We start from the raw sequence: 22,816 nt of genomic DNA on the forward strand, positions 1-22,816 counted from the left end.
GCTTTTTGTGGCAGCTGCAGCCATTTTTAGGACAATCCCCAGGAGTATGGAGACAAAAATCGCCTCCTGTCTATGCAGGTGCATTGGGATTGTCAATAACTGTTACCACTGACAGGGAAAAATTATGCAGAGCATGCTGCATTTCCTCTATTCCAAAGGTGAGGTAGTTCATACAGGTGAGGCAGGCACTGTTGCCCTTGTTCATATCACCCCCCCAAAAGTCAACAAAATGGGAATCCCCCCATGCTTTCCCCCACTTTGTGTGTGTGTGTAAAGTGCCGTCAAGTCGCAGCCGACTTACGGCAACCACTTTTGGGGTTTTCATGGCAAGAGACTAACAGAGGTGGTTTGCCAGTGCCTTCCTCTGCACAGCAACCCTGGTATTCCTTGGTGGTCTCCCATCCAAATACTAACCAGGGCCGACCGTGCTTAGCTTCTGAGATCTGACGAGATCAGGCTAGCCTGGGCCGTTTGACTTAGCCTTAATTAATTCACTTTGTGAATATAAATATCTGCTTGTTAACATGTTGATGTATTCCTATGATGCCTGTACAAAATCATGGGGAGGGATTTCAATCCATTACCCTATTGAAGAAAAAGAAAACAGATTGTGTAGGTGTCTATGCTTTTTTGGAGCTCTTATGAAGGCCAGAGATCAGAGCAAATGTATGTTAAATGGGTTGAATTTTTTCTTTCTGACAGAGGTTTGATCTGTAAATATTGTAGGATTTTACAAGATCTGGTGTATTCCCCCACTCTCTCCTCTTTGTGAGTTTGCAAACATGAAGGCCTTTATGCACAGAAAATTCTCGAACTCTGAATAAGAATAATCTACCCCTCTTGCTTTTAACTATTGGCACTAACCTCAACAGAAGTGCTGTCATCAGGGACATAAGTTTTAGTTCTCTTCTCCATTTATAGGGTGATAACACATTGGATAAGGCAGTAATTCCCTCTTAACTTGATACAGAATTAATTTAATGCAGCTATTTTTGTCTGAACTGGGAAGCATGTAGAACAGATTTTTAGTATGACATTCTTCCTTTGCAGGAATTCGGTCTTCAGATGCAACTAAATTTCTTTATTGATGAAGATTTTACGCACACTCACACACACTTTATTGTCCACTCTCCTTCCCTCCCCCCCCCCAAATTACCTGGGTGAATTAGTTTGGCAGTGTACACCACAATTTAATTTAAGAGTGAAAATTAAGAATGCATGACTGGAATGAATGTGACTTGGGAAGAATTAAGTAAAGCAGTAATTGCTTCTACTTAAAAGTAGATTTTGGTTACAGCCTTGTAGCAAATGCCTTTGCTTTTGATGAAGGGGAAAAATAGTAAATCAGATTTTTCCTTTGCTTTTTATGTCTTAATAAAAAAAAGACAATTTCTCTTTGCAGTCTCTGACTTCAGTGGCTGAATCAGCATTGACCAAGAAAAAATATAGTTTGCAGCCACTAACATACCTCACCGAAGCTTGCCTGACTGTTGAATGTGTCCCTGGGGAACACTGACCTGACCTGAGTAGAAGTGAAGAAATGCTTACTGAAGTAGTAGAGCAATATAAGAAAGAGTTCAGGGATGTTCCCAAATGTTAAGGGCCAAACTACATGTTACATGAACAGCATCTCTCTCTCTCTCTCTCTCTCTCTCTCTCTGTCACCCTCTCCCTCAAACCTTCTGTCCTTTTCCCACTCAAAATCACTTTCTTTTCCCCAGCCATGCTTTACTCCACGGGGGAAAATATGAATTAATAGTTTTTCTTTTATCTATTCTTCAAATTTCAGTAACTTACATAGGGGTTTCTTAAAGAGTGGGCCAAGTCCCTCAACCCCAAAAATTTTGGTACAATTTCACTTGATATATAATGAATGGACCAAGGTGCCATGAGCAGATGTCTTAACACATCATCCCTAGGTATATACACACAATGCCACACATGGTGGTATAATTCTATGCATTTTGCCTTAATAAACCCTTTGTTGTTGAAGCCGGTAGGCCATGCCAGTACTAAAATTCACAAAACTCGCAGTGCTGCAAACCATATTATGGTGGTTCACAACATTTTGTATCTTACATCCCACCAATTATTCTCTCAAGGAACGTGGGTGCCACCATAATAGAAATAAAAAGCCCACTTTTTCAAGGAGGATGTTTATATGTTTACAGGCATTCTGTTATTACTATTCGCGTTCTAAAACATCAGAGATGAAAATTTGTGGCAGGTAGGGTTGGCAGGAGGTGGCACATCACACTTGCAGGTGGACATTGACATTGAGGGAGAGCAGATTCTTAGAATTGTTGTGAAAACCCTGCATCCCACCTAGACAACTTCTGCATCTCACTGGTGGTACATGGACCACTGGTTGAGCACCTCTGCCCTGTTGGATCATGTTTGCCCTCCATTAGCATACTACAGATGGAAGAATGCTGCATATGAACCAGGAACATGTGAATAATAATCCATGACATATTTTGATAGTGATTGGCGCATCAGTGGCTGTATGATGTTTAACTGCATCCATAATTTCCATGGTTCCATACTTGAAAATGAGGTACTGGTGGCAGGGTCAGCACAGCCATCTACGTTATGTCCTTGTGCTCCAGTATAAATCAGCATTGATTTATTATGTGTTTAGAAAAATGTTATGCAGCCTCTCCAGGAACCTGCCCAAGGCAGCTTACAAAGTAAAAATAATAAAAACAAAATGTGAAAATATGTTCATTAAAATCCAGCATTAATGAGTAGTGTAAAATATTGTGGAATTTGTGGAATAAGCAGCTTCAGTGTTATCATGCTCAAATATTCCTCAGTATTCCATATTCCCCCCATTTCCTGGCTCATCTAAGTTCCTATGATGAGTGCCTATGATATCTCAAGTATCACGCAGGATTGATTTCATCATATGACATCATTGTCTTTATATTCTCCTACTAAACTTATTTTAAATGAGCTAGTGGCAAGTAATGACATCTGTCTGTTTGTCAGTGGCTTGCAGTTCAGCCATACCATAATAATAATAATAGCTATGTAGCAGGCTTCCCATGCTTTTGATTCTTGGCATGGAACCTTTCATTATAGATAACAGTTGTTTCTAATGTACAAATCAATTTGCTTTTGTTATGACAGACACTTTGATCCCTTGTATGCAAATATAGTTTGAGAAATACTACATTTTCCCACTGTTTTGCACAAAGCAGCCTCTCCCTGGAACCGACAGATTGCTAACAGATGAGCCATTAATTATTACATTGTTCAAGCAGCTACAGAGGAATTCTAGTTCCATTATCAAATGTGCCAGTTGTTCAAATTGAGCAAAAAAAAAAAAAAAAAAGTGGGGGGAGGGAAGGGGAATGGAAGGGAAAAACAAATGTGGTTCTTTGGACTAGGAGATAAACCTCCCAGAAAGTTTCTTATAAGGTAACAAAAATTGTTTAACTGCTAGGACAAGTCATGTGCCCTCTTGTCAAAACTTATTTTGGCTTCACTGTGTTGAGTACTGTATGAAGAACCATCTTTGTTCAAGGAGGCAGAATATCTATGGTGGAACACTGCATGTCCAATACCCTCTTATATTATTAGAAATTGCTGCAGAATTGCATGTTCTGTGTAATCAACAGCCAGCTGCACAAAAGTGAATCAAGGTGACTTCTAGGAAGAAGCTGATGTGGTGGCATTTGGCACCGGATGACCAACATGGCAGCTGCCTGATTTAAATGTAGTTCTCAATGTCATATTTGTACCCTTTACATGGTTGCAGCAGTCACTGCAAGTTGACTCAATGGCTTATCAATGCTAGACACATTTAAAAGTTTCTGTAATTCATACGCCTACAAGGCTTTATAAGAGACCCCTATGATGCTGTGGCTACCTGGCTGTACTTGTTTGAAACTTCAGAAATCCTTGGAGCAGCCTGTGGTTTATCAGTGACATAAAACATACTTTGTTTCATAAACATGATGAATTAAGTCTTTAATCTGATACATGTTAGGAATACGAGCTGGATTCCATAGCCTCATATACTATCCTAGAGCAACGATATGTAGGCAGCGTAGGATGAACCCTACTGTAAAAATAATATTAAACAACTTTTCCCCCCTCAGGTCCTGTTTTTAATGCCTCGGTCCATTCGGATAATCCAACAGTTTATCGGGATGAGCTAGTGAATTTACTTTGCATCATAACCATTGAAGGAACAGCGCTCGATCCAGGTATGATTTGAATAGCTTTCAAATATGATTGAATTCCCCCTCCCTTTCTGTGTTTTAGTTGTCCTATGAGACAACTGAAGATGTGTTATTCTTTTAAATAGTTATTTGAATTAAGTGATCCCACAATTCAGTGGAACGGTTCTTGTAGGTTATCCAGACTGTGTGACCGTGGTCTTGGTATTTTATTTCCTGATGTTTCACCAGCAGCTGTGGCAGGCATCTTCAGAGGAGTTACTCCTCTGAAGATGCCTGCCACAGCTGCTGGCAAAAAGTCAGGAAAGAAAATACCAAGACCACGGTCACACACCCCGGATAACCTACAAGAACCGATGAACTCTGACCGTGAAAGCCTTCGACAATTCAGTGGAAGTTTTGGAGCCTGAGCCTTTAATCTACAGTGACAAGAGTCACTAGAAAAGACAGTCATGCTAGGAAAAGTTGAGGGCAGCAGGAAAAGATGAAGACCCAACAAGAGATGGGTGGACTCAATAAAGGAAGCCACAGCCCTCAATTTGCAAGATCTGAGCGAGGCTTTCAGAGATAGGGCATTGTGGAGGACTTTCATTCATGGGGCTGCCATGAGTCGGATGCGACTTGACGGCACTTAACACACACATACACACACACACACACACACACACACACACACTATAACTTGGTAGGTTTTCCCTTTATGAAGCTTCTTGTAACCTGAGTTATTTAGCATGAAGGTCTGAACATTTGACAGCTGCTCATGCACATTCCCGCAGTGGTTGGCGGTGCAGCAATTTCTCAGACATGCCTGGGAGCTTCTGACTGTGTTTTCTAGGTAAACACAGGGAATTGGTGGAACACCAGAATACCCAGTCTCTAGGAACACCCGCCTCAGTTCTACATTGGTTATCCCTCTTTATGTATGTTGTCCCTACAAGTCGAACTAGCGTTTGTCTGTTTGCCAAGTGAATGGAAGCAGTAGATGCATGTTTTACCATGGAGAGTTGGAAAAGGCTCCCAGCAAAGTCTGGTCTTTTGTTCAGGAAAATCTGTAGTGACTGCACATCTAATTCTATATGTTGTCCATTTATTTATAAAAACCATCTGGCAAAATGGTACACCTAAAACTGCCCATATGATAAAGATTCAGCCTTCCATGTGCTAATATAACCATTTACATCTCCCCTTTTGAAATCTATATGTTGTCCATTTATTTATAAAAACCATCTGGCAAAATGGTACACCTAAAACTGCCCATATGATAAAGATTCAGCCTTCCATGTGCTAATATAACCATTTACATCTCCCCTTTTGAAATCTGCTCCTGTTCCCTGTGCAAAGTTTCATTTTAATCATCATTGCACCTTCTGAGAACACACTCATTTCAGTTCATTTTAGAGGATGTTTATTTGAATGAGAACTCTGGTTGTTGTGTGGGTATTCGGCAAGCAAATCTGAGCTTAGCCATTGCAGCTCACCTATACAGATGTAATTCTGATGGGTGTTCCTATTTTTATGCAGTGTGCTGAAGACACATCTAGGGCAAATCACTGATTCCCTCTTAATCCTTAGTATTTGTGTGGATGTGTTCAAAGTGCTTACAGCAAATATTTTGAAAACCTTGCTATGCTGAGTCAAGCCAAAAGCCCCTTTTGTCTGTTAGTCTTTTTTTAGGGTTGATTTTGTTCACAAGCGTTGGCCCTAGGTTGAGATTTAATATGCAGGTGCAATGCTGTGACTGTTAACTTTCAGTATTGAAAGGAGTCCATTAAAGTGTGAGATCAATGAATAAAGTACTGTGCAAAGGTATAGCAAGCCTACACTTGACAGGCAGCAGTATAAATTCTGTGTCTCAGTTGCTCAGGATGTGGCTGCTAAACCTCACTCTCCTAGGATGGGCAGTTGCTATTGTGTTGCAGTGGGAAAACATAGTACAACTGTTGGTAGCATCATCTTTATGTTCCCAAGAGGAAACCAGGAGAGGCAGTTGCCATAGCTGTCTCTACTTCTCTTAGACCCAGCAGCCAAAGAGAAGTAGTCCCTGGGCTAGTCTCCCCCCCCCCTTTCCCCAATCCAGCTATATCTGTTGATTCTCAGCTGGCCAGGCATTGTCCCAGATACGCTGGTCATGTCCCTGGGAGCTATCGTGAAATGGATGAAGCAGAGTCAGCTGAAGTTGAATCCAACAAAGATGAAGGTTCTGTGGCTGGGTCGGGGAGGACTAGAATACGGGCCTGAACTCCTGACTCTTGATAGAGTTCAATTGGTACTAGCTTCCCCCTCCATCAGGAGCCTGGGCGTGGTTCCGAATGCCTCCCTTACGATGGAGGCCCAGGTCACAGATACTGCCAAGAGGGTATTTTTTTCACCTTTGCCAAATTAGGCCGCTGCCCCCCATCTGTCCTGCCCTGATCTAGCCGCAGTGATTCATGCGACTGTCATCTCCACATTAGACTACTGTAACTCACTCTACGCAGGGCTACCCTTGAGACTGCTCTGGAAGCTACAACTGGTCCAGAATGCGGCAGCTCAGGTCCTTACGGGGACCCTGTGGAGAGCGCATATTCAGCCTATGCTCCACCAGCTGCACTGGCTCCAGGTTGAGCACTGAATCAGGTTCAAGCTTTTGGTTTTGACTTCAAAGCCCTAAACGGTCCGGGACCATCATACCTACAGGACCATCTCTCCCATTGTATCCCCCAAAGAGCGCTGTGCTCATCTGGAACCAACCTGCTGGTGATCCCCAGCCCAAGACATATCCGGCTGTCCTTAACCAGAGCCTTTTCAGCCCTGGCACCAGACTGGTGGAACTCTTTCCTGAGTGAGACCCAAACCCAGCAGAATTTGACTCAGTTCCACAGGGCCTGTAAGATGGAAATATTCCACCGGGCCTATGTTTGAGGGCAGCGATGGTTGCACATTGGTTGGCCTGCCTGCTGAACCCTCTCAGGAAATGATCCCCTCTGGGTTATTTCTGCGCTGACCCGTTGCACTACTAAATTGACCATTGCTGCTACTGTCCAGTTTGTTAAGGGAGAATTGAGGACACCATCTTTTAACTATTTTTAGATATATGTTAATTTCTGTTTTTTGAGTTATTGTTCATACTGCTGAATGTTGTTATTTTATGATATAGAATGTTACCCGCTCTGAGCCCAACTTGTTTGAGAAGAGCAGGATAAAAATAGAACAAACATATAAATAAATTTATTATATTTTTATCCCGCCCTTCCTGACTAAGGCTGAGCTCAGGGCAACATTGAATTACAATTAAAATCATAAATATCATATACATAATTAAAGCATTTGATTATTAATAAACAATAATGGTGGTCTGATCATGGCTCTCAGATCATGACGTCATTTCCAGGTTCAGGGCGGGGAGCCACAAAGTGTTAATGGATGGGGATTAGATAGGGTTAGGAAGTGGGGAAGAGAGGCCAGCTATGAGAATCATTTTCAGGACTAATTCTGACCTCAGTCAATGTGTTCTCCATTGCCAGCAAGGTACTTAAGGAAATATTAATAAGCATACAGATGGGGCTCTTTGGACAAATCTGGATAGAATATTACCTGTAGCCTCTGCAAACTAAAGGGTATCACCATTTCTACCCTTAAGTACTACAGTTTAATGCTACAGGTTTTTATCTGGCCTTTTTTGATAAATAGATCCTGTTCTTTTGGAAAATGAACTGGAGCAGTTCTTATTTGCCTTTTTTAATTTACACTGAGACTTTCTCAGTGTAAATTTAATGCTACAGGTTTTTATCTGGCCTTTTTTGATAAATAGATCCTGTTCTTTTGGAAAATGAACTGGAGCAGTTCTTATTTGCCTTTTTTAATTTACACTGAGACTTTCTCAGCTTTCTTAATAGTATTCTTATAAGATCCTGGTAATCTTGGTTTAGAAGATATATAAAAGCACTCATTTCCATAGCTGGGTATTCTCAGGGTTAGTGGGGGCAATATTTTGGCTTACTCGGAGTCTTATTTGTTGCAGATACAACTAGCAAGTACACTGAAATTTTATTTATTTTGTTTTCAACTTAGTGAGAATCCTGAAGGTTGATATGACCTGGGAAAGTAGCTAAAAGCTGGACAGCTTAGGCCTGCGTGTCAAATTGAAAAGTGCATAAATACGTACTTTACATGTTGATAGGTTCAAATTTTCCCAGAGGAAGGAAGGCTAGCATCTTAGTTTATCCCATATATAAAAATCTAAGGCTTAATTTACCACAGTTCCACATGGCAACTCTCCCTCCCTTACACATTAGCATGAGTTATTCCAAAGCGTGACGGATACTGTAGCATTTCTTAGAATAGCAACTGCCTCCAGCCTTCTCTCTTTAAAGTCCATTAGCATTAGAATTATGCCAAACCCGGCCAGTGCTTCCATTTAGCTGAATATTGCCTCTGATGGATGCGTTCATTGCTGCTGCTACAGAGAGTACCTAGCAGTGGCCTTTTCCTCAGTGTTTTCCAAACTATCAGGATTCTCTATGGGCGTAGTTTCTATTATTTTTGAGGGGTTAGCTTCCCAAGGTAATTTTTAAAGACTTTTTCTGCAAAGTTGGGGCTGTTCTGTCTTGTCTGTCCTTGACTCCAGTCTCTGGATTTAAGTATCCACAGTTGAGGCCATGTTGAGTATTATATATATTGATTTCGACAACTTGCCCAGTTTTACTTACTGTTTCCAAGTGGTGTCTGAGGGGGCAAAGTATTCTATTCACAATCTGTATTCACAATCTTGTAAAAAATTTAATCTTATCTTCCTGCTTGCATGCTGAGGAACCAATTTACCCGTGTTCCACTTCCAGACCTTTATAAACATTTTTAAAATGGAGTTTTAGAGGTTGTTCCAGTGATTAGTACTCCTCTAGGTAAAAGCTTTTACAGGTATTCATGCATATATGTGTGTGTGTGTGTGTGTGTATAATAGCTATAAATGCTCTTAGCTAGAGGAATACTAATCACTGAAGCAGACTGTAAAACTTCTCTGTCTCTTAGGGAAAGAATGGTGGCAGTAGTTTTTGAGAGCAGTAGGTATATGCACAGATATACTAGGCTATGAGACCCCTTGTCTGCAAATCAGTTTTTCTAACTCTTTGACTCCATGTTTATTTTTGTTAGAGTACTTCTCCTAGGATCCTATTTCAATCCAGGACACCATTGTTGCAGAGATTTGGTAGCTCCCCTCTTCCCCACCTCACAGTACAAACAGAAGTTCGTTTTCTTTCAAACTTAGGTCTCAGAGGCTAGAAAGTGTGTGCATTTAAAAAAAATGTTCTAAAAGCTGTTATTGATTCTTCCTGTTGTGACTGTGGAGTGCTAGAATGAATGATGTTATTGCACCTATATTATGGGGAACATACCAACATGGGAACTGAAACACTGCAGGCTGTATAGGGGCGAAGGCTGGTATATAACAATGCTGTAGTATACTGTAGTCCTGCATTCACATCCTTATCCAGCAGACAGCAGAGGGTGTTGCACTCTTGTGCTACTACTATCCTGTACTATGAACTTTGCATTTCAGATGGGGGTTGATGGTGCCTTACAGCCGAAGTGTAATCGCAGCTTTTAAAGCAGTCACGTATTTGATCTTTATTCCTCGGTGAAAGCTGTGTTAGCCTGTGACAGCAGAACCAAAAAGAAGAGTTGTGGCATCTTAAAGACAGATTTATTCTGGCATAAACTTTTGTAGGCTAGAGCCCACCTTCGTCAGAAAAGAACTGTCAACAGTGAGGCCAAAAGGCCAGAAAGCACAAGAGTCTGTGACATTTCTTCATCAAGCTCAAATGTGATAGAGGTAGAGCTAGAGATCTATAAGCAGTCTGAATAGCTTTGACTAGCCCGATCTCATCAGAGATTGGAAGCTAAGCAGGGTCAGCCACAGTTAGTACTTGAGTGGCAGACCACCAAGGAAGACTGGGATTGCTATGCAGAGGAAAGCAATGGCAAATCACCCCTGTTCATCTTTTGCCTTGAAACCTACATGGTCCTGGGGTTGGTCGTGACTTGACAGCACACAGTTATAGATATATGATAATCTGTGTGAAATATAACACCATGACCAGTCACAACAGCAGTAACTGGTGAAATAAAATTACATAGAATAAATTATCCACTTAAATACTGCACAGTAAATTAAGATAAAGGTACACATTAACAGTTATAGGGTAAATTCGCTTTGCTAAAGGGGTCCAAGTAATAACTTGTCATGGTCAAAACAGTACAGCTAAAAATATCACTTGCACAACACCTCTTTGCAGAGGAGGTACAGCTAGTTAAATTGGCATAAGCATGCATACCCCAAGTCAGTGCTCAGTTAATTTCAGATGTCTTTTACTCCATTCTGCTGACCACAGATGAGTTGTACTCTTACCACTCTAATAGTGCAAAATGGAATTAACTGGTAAAACAGGAAACTGGGGTGTATGTGTCGCTCTTGTCTTTTTCTGCCTCTGTAGTACATATGAAGGGACCCCCCCTCCCCACAGGTTATCTGCCCCACCTTGACCATCGGAGTAACAGTGAAATAGGAACGACTGACTGCTGCTTCTCTTCCCTGCTGAAATCATCACTGGTCTTTGCTAATCTAATCTATGTAGCGGCATCACAAAATGTGGAGAGACAGAGCCATGTGGAAGTCCTCATAAAATATATGAACAAAACCAATTATACTGCAGCATGATCCCTTCAGGAAATTTTTAAAAACAAAGGGCTCTCAATGGCCTTTCCACCTTCTGCCTCATATAGATTCTTTGTGGATGTATTGACTTGCTTATTGCACACTCTATATACTCACTTAAATTTATTGGTTAATATTATCCCACAACACAAAATTTATTTTTTGTAATTAGAATTGCAGAATGACAGTGAGAAGCCTGTAAGTTTGGATATTACCTTCATAAGTGGAGGAAAGGAAGCTTCGAATACAAATGGCTAGAAAGCAGATATAAACCCTGCTTTAAAATCTGGATTCTGAGCTGCTTGGGGGGCGGGGGGAATCTTAATTGTGGATGAGAGGTAATGAACTAAGAGATGCTCATCTTCTCTGAGTTAATTCTCCTGCAATCTTCTGGTATAATTGGATTGAGCTAGTCAGAAATACAAAGCTTGAAATGAGATGGATAGATATGTAGGTAATGAATGGCTTTAGGGGTTGGGAATAAGGTATCTGGGACGCTTCCATCCCTCTGGTCATAGATTCTGTTGACCCATCTGGATCTAGATGGATAGTACCCATCTGCTGGATATCTCATTGATAGATATCAGACAGTAACACTAACTGGTTGTCCATGTGACTTAAAAAAAACCTTGCATATGTAGTTTACTTGGCTTCCCATCTATACCACATGTAGGGACAGCAACATGAATTAGGCTGCCCTATGAAATCTTTTTTTTAATTGGGGTGTTAACAACAACAACCAACCCAGAATGATAAATGGAGCACCTGTAACTTTAAGAAACAGATTGCCTCAGTGTCCATTGCTAGTCGACCACAACAGTTTGGCTAGCATTCCAGGCTTAGTTTCTACCAGTAAAAGGCAGGGGGACAGGGCCCTTTCTAGGGCTGTTATGGCCTTTGAAAGAGGAGTCACTTGGGACACGCCCAGCAGCAACCAATGAACAACTTACTATCACCCTACTTACATGACTCACCCAGGCCTGGCTGCTTCCTACTGTTCAACAGCAGCCACCCCATGCAAGACAGTGTAGCGTAGTGGTTAGATCTGGGAGACCCAGGTTTGAATCCCCACTCTGCTGTGGAAGCACACTGAGTGACTTTGAGCCAATCACACGCACTCAGCCTAACCTACTTCACAGGGTTGTTGTGAGAATTAAATGATGTAAGCTGCTTTGGTTCCCCATTGTGGAGAAAGGCAGGGTTTAATGAAGTAAATCAATATTAAATATAGCTGAAGATTAGGGTGCAGATAAGTGGTAGGTTATTTGGTGGGTGTGAAAGAGGGAAGGAAGCAGAGAGGTGTGAAATTATGAGGCATTCCAGGAGGAGGGAAAGAGAAAATAGTGTGAGGAGGGATACAGGGGAAAGTGAAGTACCTCCTGCAGTTCCATCTGGGTTCCCCCCAGTGCAACCTGGCCCATCTCAGAAGGCACCATACAACAGGACCATAGTTTCCCAGGGGAGAGGGCTGCCAGGGGGAGGCAAAGCTGAGGACAGGGGCAGATAAAGGTAGGTCGGCTGGAGAGTGGAAAGGTCAAAATGAAGAAGGAAAGGGGAAGAGGGTATGGGGGCTTTCAGGAAAGGGAAAGAAAACATAGGGCGAAAACGCATGGTCACTTTATCCTCCTTTAATCCCTGTTTTAGCCAGGATCGAACGCACATTAAGCGAAACGCATGCGTTCGATCCAGGCTGAATCCTGGTTGAATCAGGGATTAAAGGAGGATAAAGCGACCATGCGTTTTCGCCCATAGTGGGGGAGAGGGAAACAAGATCCCCCCCAAAAAAGTACTTGCAGGTTCCCCACTTGCATGTATTTATTTTACAAAATTGATACTCCAACTTGCTGCTTTCGTCAGGGCCCTTCTTCCTCTTCCTCCTCTTCGTCTAACAGATTAATAATAATAATAAAAACACATCATTCAAACAATTGAACCCAAGTTAAAATACACATTCACTTCAATAAAATACATAAAAACAATTTAAAAGGACCGGAAGTAGGGATCACTGAGGGGAACGCCAAATGGAAAAGGGAAAAAAATCTTCACCAGCTGGCGGAAGATGGCAACAGAAGGGGGCAGGCGAGGGACAACAATAGCAACCAATACATCGCTTCATGATAAACTACAATATCTCATTATTGCAAAAGAACATCTAAGCAACAGTTTGTGCTGAAGACCTTTAAAAGTATAGGTTTCTGTAGTGAGCAGAGTGTTTCAAACAGAAGCACCTTCTAAAACAGCATAGGTCCCAAACAATCATATTTTGACCGTACTCATGTTGCCCTTCAAGAACGTCTTATCCCCAGCATAGGGGATTATTTAAGGGGTTATTTTTATTTTTTAATTCTTCTTACAAAAATGTAGCTGGTGCAGCCAGATAAGCTTGATAAGTATAACGTACCACACACACAAACTTCTAGTACAGAGAAGTGGTTGTGGATGATAATAAGATAAGCAGTTTCCTGGTGGATTTTTTTGTTTTCTCTAGCATATGATTATATGCCACCTATGCACTTGGATACAGATGTGCCGAAGAAAGGTCACATATAAACACCTGTCACCATATTGAGATTTCTGATAAGACTCTGATCTGCAGCAATTAGGCAACTTTTAAGAGTCCTTCACCCACTGTGAACATACCCATTTTGCTCACAGATTGTGAGGTTGAACTTTGGCTCGCAGTTGGACTCTGGCAGATGCTGTAGGCGTTATATCTTTTGGTCCTCCTCATATATAATCGCTCTCAGCTGTGCGGGGAGGGGCCCAAGGCTATTCGCCCAAAGACAGTTGCAATGATTAAACTGCAACTACCACTACCAGTCTAATGAGGTTAAAAGTGCAGATCTGCTAATGGATTCAGTGTAATCTTGCACATTGCACAGAAGAATAGAGGATATACTGATGGACTGTGACTACCTGTCAGCCAGTGTTAGAGGTAGAAGGCGCAGCAAAGATATCTGAGACGATAGCCCCTTAGTGAAATTGGTGTAAGGCATTTGTTCCTAAAGATGTATAACTGCAGTACGTTTAAAGATAAAATGTGGCCTAAATTAGGAGCAGGGTATACTGGGGAATGAACCTTGCTATGTTGATTGCATTAGTGCCTGTAACAAATTTCAAGTTTATGCTTGAACTGCTTCTGGGTTAGGGAAATGTTGCTATTAGTTTTGTGGGTGTGCGCAAGTAGCAGAAGTTTGTAATTTTGCAGGGAGCCATTCAAGGATGTGCACACACACTCACACAGACCTCAGATGATTATTCATGTGGGGTGCCTGTAGCTCTGATTATTAAGACAAATTGAAAAGTAACTACAACAAATGCTCTTTTAAATTCACTGCTTTTTTACAGTGTAATCTTGACTAGCAGGGCTTTGAACCAGAATATTCCACCACCACACACTTAAAACCCTGCAGCTGTGCCAGGAGTAACTTCCATTTCTGAATACAGTATAGAACACATGTTATTGGCCTGTGCTCATGCTCCCTTTTATACTGTGACCAAAGGAAGTAACCGTGATCTAAGTTCATTCAGTGAGGTCTGATCTACAGAGATGAGACCACCAGAATAAAAATCCTTTTTCCAGTGTGACCAAACACAGGCCTTTTATGCATGAGTTTTTCTCGTAGCAGCCACCCCCCAACTACTTCAGGGCTTCATTTTAATTATGCATGTATTTTCCAATCTTTAGAAGTCGCCTCGCTCTCCCCTCGCATTTTCACCACATTTTCAGGATGCTGTTTTACCCTGAATTTAAAGTCTGCCTCAATTCCTGTGCATATTGTCCCTTTGAGTTTTTCTCTCCATGCCCATTCTTGCTTCTCCCTCCCATGTGTCTGTCCCCCTCATCCAACCCCTCCCCCTGAAGCCATTTGTGAGTGCACTAGCGAGATAATGCTGGAATACCATGAGGCTGCTTATTTGGTCAATTCCACAGTGAGCGTGGGTCAGTTTCAGATCCAACAGTTGAAAGAATGCTGAAATGATCACAAAGGACCTATGTGGCTGCTTTTGGTCAGTTTCACAGTGAGTGTGGGTCAGTTTCAGTTCTAGGCAGGATGGAACAGAACTGGGCTGATTTGCCACCCTCTTCTTATACCTGTCCTCTTATAGCCATGAAAAACTTTTTTTTTTTTGCAAGTGCAAGACTACCAATGGGATGATGAAATAATCGCAAATGACAGTGCGAGTGTTTTTATGTTCTTATGACCCCTGCATTGAGTTACACCAAAAAAATTGGTTGGGGGGGGGGGGTTTGTCCAGACCCTTCTCTGCTTTGGCTGTAAAATGGCAACTCAGTTCAGATCAAAAGAAAGAATCCCGCTGTGGGGTTGGCGGCTGGTGACGGATTTCAAAAAATACACTAAAGCCAATTACAAAGCAGCATTATCAGGGGAGGGGGGACTCACATGTGGTTCAGAAGCTCCGCGTTTTCACTGGGAATGCATAATTGATCATAAGGCACTCCTGGAATGTCTTCAGGGCAAAAAGCCCCCATACATAGTGTTTCGAGAATTCGACTGCAAATACTGTGCAGTTGGAGAACAGCAGATCCAGCAGAAACAGACCATGCATAAAAGGCCACAGTCAATTATCCATCACAGGTATGCTCACCTACCAGAAATTTGCAACTTCCTGCAAATCATTATGATCTTGTATTAGAGTAGCACTTGCCTTGTTAACCATGCCTTGAAAATATATTTGAGGTGTTGAGAAAACACTGTGAGGGAGCAGGAAAATGATACTGTGGATTTGCAAATCATAGCAATATTAATATGAAAATCCGAATGTTTAAGTTGGCAGGGTGCAGTAGTAACGTGTGACTTAATGGAATGAAAGTTGAGTTTGCGAGGGGCAAGTGTAAGTACAGGATGCCATGGCAATACCACTGAAAAAAGAAACATCAGAGAGTGCAAGAATGCCAGGGAAATGTTGAGGATTATGAGATCTGACAGGATGATGTGGAAGTAGCAGATCTCTGGAGAGGCAACGTATACGTCTTCAAAATAAATGCCCACAGTAGTTCAAGCCAGGGGATAGCGATAGGAAAAAAGAGAGAATTGGGCTTATAAAGAATGCTTACTGGGGGCAGTACGTATATGCCAGTACTGGGGGTTAAAAAGGGTCTCTGGGTTCCTTGTGTGATCCTCTTGTCTCATTTCTGTAGTAGAATAACTAGGTAGCAACACCCCAAATAACTAATGGTTGCAGATGGAACTCTATTAATTCTGCGTCTGACAAGCTTAAAATTCTTGCTTAGAAGGTTCCACAAATTAGGAACCACAAGTTGCTGGATGCAGTTAAGCCTGTGCCAGTTCTGTAACCTTAGCACTATGTAGGGCAAGAGGTATCTCTGTACATCTTGTTATCGTGTGCATCGCAGTAAGAGGTCCTGTTCTGACCAGTGTGGCATTTGATGTGCCATACCCCTGTCATTCCGTGTCTGTGCTTTCAATTTCAGATGACATGTCCTTTGATGTCTCCTGGTTTGCTGTGCGCTCTTATGCAATGGACAGACCCCCTGTTTTCCTCGCTTCCTTGGATCGGAAAGGAATTGCAACCCAGGCCAGAAGAAATGGGAGCAGTGACGTCAGCCTGGCAAGAATTGCCCCCCTGGAGTTTCAGTTTAGGATTCACGGCTGTGAGGATCAAGACTTTGGTAATCATTACTGTGTGGTAATCCCATGGGTGCGGTCAGCTGCGGGAGTCTGGCGACAGGAGATGGAGGTCAAATCCAAGCCCATCTTTGTGACAGTGAAAATGGATGGTAAGGATAGCTCTAACCAAGAGCAGGATTTGTCACTGAAAGATAATCAACACATTAGTCTCTTCAAGCATTTTATTTTAAAAGTCTATCTACTGGTCTATCTGGTGATATCAGATTTGAGATTTTTCCTGATTTCTCAGAGTGCAAACCCAGCTTGCTGGGGGTAAAGGGAAGATGACTGGGGAAGGCACTGGCAAACCACCCCGTAAACATAGTCTGTCTAGTAAACGTTGGGATGTGACGTCATCCCAGGGTCAGGAATGATCCGGTGCTTGCACAGGGGACCTTTACCTTTAAAGTCTTGTACAGGTTGAGTATCGCTTATCTGGACTGCTTGGGACCAGAAGTGATCCGTATTTTGGATCTTTCCTTATTTTGGAACATTTTGAATATCTTGGGGATATCTTGGGGATGGGACCCAAGTCTAACCTCGAAATTCATTTATGTTTTATATATGCTTTATACACATAGCCTGAATGTAATTTTAAACAATATTTTTAATAATATTGTGTACATTTGAACCATCAGTGGCACTGCTAAGGGCCTGTGAGTAATGCCTTGATGCTTCAAAGGTCTGGTTTTCAGATCAGTCCAGATATCGGATGTCCAGATAAGGGATACTCAACCTGAACCAGTAAAAAGCAGGTGCAGTTGTTGGAATGTGGTCTGTTGCTCGAATTCTAAGAATCGTGTTTTCTCCCATTTCACAAAACTATTTGTTGCAAAGCTATTAAAATACAAGAAATGCCGTTTCAGTTGCACAACTGGCCTGCAATCTTTACTGAGCATGGAATGTCTGGGGCACTTTGATTCCTGTTTTTGAAACAGATTGTCATTTGAGACAACTCTTTTCTTCTCACTGGCTCTTAGTGGTGCTGGATCAACACTTCATGGCGGTTGTATTGCTTACTTAGTTGCCTTTAAATGACTTTTAAATGGAAACTAGATGGCTGTCCAGACAGCTGCTCAACTGAAACTTTCCTTCTTCAAATACTGCTTTACAATTAGGATAAGAGGTAGGGTGTTTATGTAACCAGAGATAAGAATTTCTGACTAATACTGCTCTGGATATGCTGAGCTAATCCAGCATTCCTGGACTGAACATGAAACAGCTTGTGAATCTCTGTGCCTTCCTTCTTCCAGGTAAGATTAAAATAAGTAGGAAATAGAATAGATTTTAGCCCTTTTCAGACACTGCAACCATAAGTACCAGGAGCCCGCTAACTAGAGTGTGTGTTACCTGTGATTCTCCCAATATGTGCAATCACCAGCTTGTACGAACAGGGAAATGTGTCATTTTTTCCCTGCGTATACAGCTTCACTACATGAGCAATCACACAGACACAAACCTTTATTGGCATAATTACGATGCCATATGAGCAATCTGTTCACGTGTCCCAGAGTTGTACATGGAGGGAAAATCTGTACTTTGCTGTATTCACACAAAATGGCAACTGCATGTATCAAGAGCATTGCAGATAGATTTGCCAGTTCCGGGTTGGGAAATGTGTGGAGATTTTAGGGGTGAAGCCTGAGGAGGGAGCGGTTTGGAGAGGGGAGGGACTTCAGTGGAGTATAATGCCATAAGAATCCACCTTCCAAAGCGGCCATTTTCTCCAGGTGAAGTGATCTCACCTGGAGATCAGTTTCAATCTCAGGAGATCTCCAGCCACCGCCTGGAAGTTGGCAACCCTAATTGCAGATAACGTGTGCTCACATTGCTGGACTCTTGCTTGTAATGTGTGAGGAGGACTAATAAGTAAATAACATGTTTTACAAAGATAATATTTTTAATCTGCACATTATCAATAAAGAAATGTTCACCCTAACTACTCCTTTTCTTCCCCCCCCTCCTTCACCCATACTCAGTGCTGAATGCTTTCAAATTTCCACTGTTGATTGGCATCGGCCTGGCCACACTCATTGGACTCTTATCCTGTCTGATTGGCTACTGCAGTTCCCGCTGGTGTTGCAAGAAGGAAGTTCAAGAAACAAGGCGAGAGAGACGCCGGCTGATGTCTATGGAGATGGACTAAGCAGAACGATGAGAGGTGGTTGCAAACATTTCGGGAAGGATTTTTGGCAGGCCTAAGCCCGCCCTGCGACCTGAGCGTGTTGCATCAAAATGCCCCAGTAACAAAATTGTCTGATCTTGTCCTGGACTTAGGAGCTGCTCCTTTTCTCCCCGTTTCACGTTGAGAGCGCACGTCATGTTTGTCAGCCTTCCGCCCGTCTTCCAGTGGCACTTCTTATGGGGGATCGTTGTTTCTCACAGGTCAACTGTTCTTTCCACGGAGTTCTTCCAGCAGACTTTTAGGAAAGATTTGCTACCAAGATTTGCTTTTGAAATCTCTTTTCGCTGTTGGTTTAATGGTGATATGGGAAGATGGAATGGGAAGAGCTCAGAGAAAGTAAATGGCTCCCATGTAACTCCCAGCTGTAATCTCTAGAGAAGAAAGACAATCTTTCAGTGCTCTAGACATAGCTTATGGGTTAAAATCTCCTATTACTGGTGGGAGTTCATTCCAAGTTAGCACTTGGTTTATTGCTTGTTTTTAAAATGGTATTGGTTTAGCAGCCCTGAAGGCTAATTCCTCCGATATCCAACAGCAATAGAATCCTCCTTTTACAGTGTCCCATTTCACTGTACTTTATATAGTGCCCACCACTGTTACTCTAGTTAGAGGTGTTTGAGTCTCTGTGCCCTAATTGTTCCAACCTTGTCAGCAGAATCTGCTGCCAGATTTTCCACTTCTGCTTTACTGTGTTAATGGATTTTGTGTAATGGCCACTTTACACCTAGGATGGAGACTGCTAAACGTTCTTACTTTTTTCATAGGACCAAGTAACAAAAGGACCTAGAAAGTCTAGAACTGAGCATAAATCCTCCTAATCTAAACAATTTGATATCTGGGGGGGAGGGGCGCCACATTGGGTAGCATGCCATGAGCGAGGTGTACCACCACAGAGACCCCTGTAGGTCAGTGAACGTGTGACTAGATGCACAGCCAAGCTATCAGAGGATTTGCACACACCACTGGCATTGAAATCACCAAATAGAGTTTGATGTTGGAGCAATGGGTCAGTAGTCCACAGTTGTTACTCAGGGTAAGGAAGGGAATGGATTCATGTAGGAAAGAATGCCCTCTTCCTAGATGTTTCTTCATGTATGCCACAGTACAAGATTTAAGTATGTCCGTTGCCTACGGCCTAGGACTGGCAATTACTTATCACGGGGCTCTTTGCTTCTGCAGTAGAGAGACCAAGATCTTGTCTTCCATGTACTTTTTTATCCATGATCCCAAAGCTGCCCCTGTGATTTAACTGTGATTTAAGGCAGCTTCTTCCAGCACAACCAGTATTTCTAAGCAATAAGTCAGAACGTAGACATTTTACATACAATATTTGGCATAAGACCTATGTGGCTTCAGTCAGTGATTGAAAATTCGAGAAGACAGTGAGTAACCATTTTTCCCCTTTCTTTGTGAAATTGAGGAGTAAATGTCAGATGACCTTTGTTATCCAATGGGATTAAAACCTGCATTTCTTTGCATAGTCCTGTGAGCCTTAATTTGGGGATCTGCATCTGAGGCTCCTGAAATAGAACTGACCTTGCCAACAGGTCAAAACTCTCTGGAAACCATAACAAACTTGTAAAGTCCATAAAGTCAATATGATTGGAGTTGTATAGAAGGCTAGTATTGGTTGGCTGACAGCAGTATACCTGTTTGGTCAGCTTCCCCATCACAAGCTGTCCTGCATTGCCCCAATCCGCTTGTATTGTTCATTTGATATCTCACTCATCTAGATAAATCATGTGTCTTAATATTTTATATGATGAACTTTAGGGGCTTTTACCACATTGTCAGAAAGGATTTTTTTTTAAGTAGAGAAGAAATAATTATCTAAAGCACAAACTGCCCTATCTTGCATGTTTTAATGCCTTGTGACTTTTCTGTTCTTACATGTTTTGAGAAGCAACAGAAACATAATTTAAAAGCAATAATTGATCTCTCAGAAGTCCTGCTTCACTCAAAGGTGATTGTCTTGTGGAATTCACTGCCACATGATGTATTTGAATAGCTGGCCACTAGTTTAGCTGGTTTTAAAAGTGAATTGGACAAATTCATGGAGGATAGGGTCCATAAATGGCTAAGAGCCATGATGACTAAATGGAACACTGCATCTTCTGATCCAAGGCAATAATCATCTAAATACCAGTTCTGGGGGCAGCAGGAAGGAAAAGCTTTGGTCCTCATGCTCTCCTTAAGGGCCCTTCAGGGGCATCTGGTTGGCTACTGTGTGAAATGGGTTGCTGGACTAGGTGAACCATCGGTTTGATCCATCATAACGGCTGTTGTGTTGAAAAAAGGCTTAAGTTCCCTCGCGTACTTGTTGCACACCGACATTGTCTCTCTATGGAAAGAAACTCAGGGTTATTTTTGGTTCAGGGATTCCTTGCGTTTCATAGCAGGGCTCCTGTTCATCAAGCTGTTGCCCACTCCTCCTAGACCATAGGAAAAATAATTTTGCTTGTAGACAGAATTACTTGGCCAATACGTTCCCTCTGGTTTGAGGCAATGCTGCCTGCCTTGTACTAAACTGTACCTTAAAGTAGTAAAACACTCCAGCAGTCTCCTTCCAATTGTGCCAATTTTATACAACCCCCCCCCCCTTTTAACAGTAGAACTTCTATCTTCGGATAATTTTTTTTCTCTGTTTTGTCTTAACTTCCTCTGGTGTGTCTTCGGAGAGAAAGTTATATGGGATTCAGTTACGTGGTCAGCAATATGGTCAGAGTTGCAATGATGGAATGAACAGTCAAGTATTCTAAGGGCTTCCATTGATCCTGGTGTGTCTCTTTCCATGGTCCCATCTCACAGCTGGGAATTCAGGGAACTTGGGGACATGAATCGGGGAAGTTTTCAAAGAGAACTTGCGTAAAGGATGGGGAAGTATTTTTCAAAGAGGGGTTTTAGGCACAATTCTGGAAGCGTTTAAAGAAATGTGTTCAGCACGGCTCTGGAATGTAGGAATTGGGACAATTACAATGAAGTGTAATGTGTTTTTTACATTGAAAATAAATTGTCTTTTTATAAATCATTTTGTGTGGCCATTATTTTGAACTATAGATGGTGTATGAACTGCAGCTTTTAATTTCTGATGTTTTGGCTTAGCTGTCATTGGGTGCAACTGGACTAGTTCTATGGCTGTTTGATACTGGAGCTGATTAGATAAGCAATAGTTTGCTGAGCATATATTCTAGTACTCTGATCATGGCATAGGTCCCTGGCTCCTAGGACTTTGCATTGTCTGTATGCAAGAATGAAGGAGGACATGCTTAGTAGTCCTGATTCTTTAAGTCAAAAGACTCCGCACATATACTTCACTACTGCCCCAATGTCAGTATCCTCTGTTTTCTGGTGACTGGGTACATTGGAGGGCAGGACTCTTGAACTTGTAAAAGTCATATAGAAAAGGGAACTTGGCTAAGTGCAGGTTTTCTCACTTCTGGATGACCTGGCAGAAATCCCCTCTTTGAAGAAGAGGAGTTGGTTTTTGTACCCCGCTTTTTCTCTAGCTTTAAGGAGTCTCAAAGTGGCTTACAATTGCCCTCCCTTCTTCTTCCCACAACAGGCACCTTGTGAGGTAGGCGGGGCTGAGAGAGTTAGGAGAGAACTGTGACTAGCCCAAGGTCACCAAGCAAGCTTTAGGTGGAGGAGTGGTGAAACAAACCCAGTGCACCAGATTAGAATTGGCCCCTCTTAACCACTACACCCCGCTACACAGTTATTTAAAGAGCCCAGCCTTCCATCACCCCTGATCACCTGATGATCTTAGCGCTGGTGAACCAAAGAAGGAAAAAAGATGCTAAGTGACAACCTTATTATGATTCCTACACATTTTGCCGTAAAAGCTTTGTCAGGGGTATCAGAGCGCTCGCTTTGTACTAAACCTTTCCACAATAATTAAGTTCTATTGTGGTAATAGCTTTTACAGTGAAACGCATCGGGGGGCCTTGGTATAATAATAAAGTTGTCACCTAGCATCATTTCCCCCCCTTTTTTGGTTTGCTGGCATGTTGCTTGTTGGAGCCCTGTTTTCCTTTCTCCTCTGGATCTTAGAACTGAGCTATTTCAGAAGGCATAGGTAATATCATACTCAGGGGAGGGG

The 22,816-nt window shown here is 42.1% G+C and overlaps 1 protein-coding gene across 1 annotated transcript in view; it reads left to right on the top strand.

The window, feature by feature from the left end:
* PTGFRN (prostaglandin F2 receptor inhibitor) overlaps positions 1-18,884 on the top strand; it is a 71,391-nt gene extending 52,507 nt beyond the window's left edge. The window contains exons 7-9 of the mRNA XM_056858193.1: positions 4,107-4,214; positions 16,337-16,642; positions 18,512-18,884. Of these exons, the coding sequence (XP_056714171.1) occupies positions 4,107-4,214; positions 16,337-16,642; positions 18,512-18,678 (581 nt within the window). The 3' untranslated portion in view covers positions 18,679-18,884. The remainder of the gene's footprint in view (positions 1-4,106; positions 4,215-16,336; positions 16,643-18,511) is intronic.
* Positions 18,885-22,816: the final 3,932 nt, after the last annotated feature.

Source organism: Euleptes europaea, chromosome 12, assembly GCF_029931775.1.
Source record: "Euleptes europaea isolate rEulEur1 chromosome 12, rEulEur1.hap1, whole genome shotgun sequence".
NCBI classification, from domain to species: Eukaryota; Metazoa; Chordata; class Lepidosauria; order Squamata; family Sphaerodactylidae; genus Euleptes; species Euleptes europaea.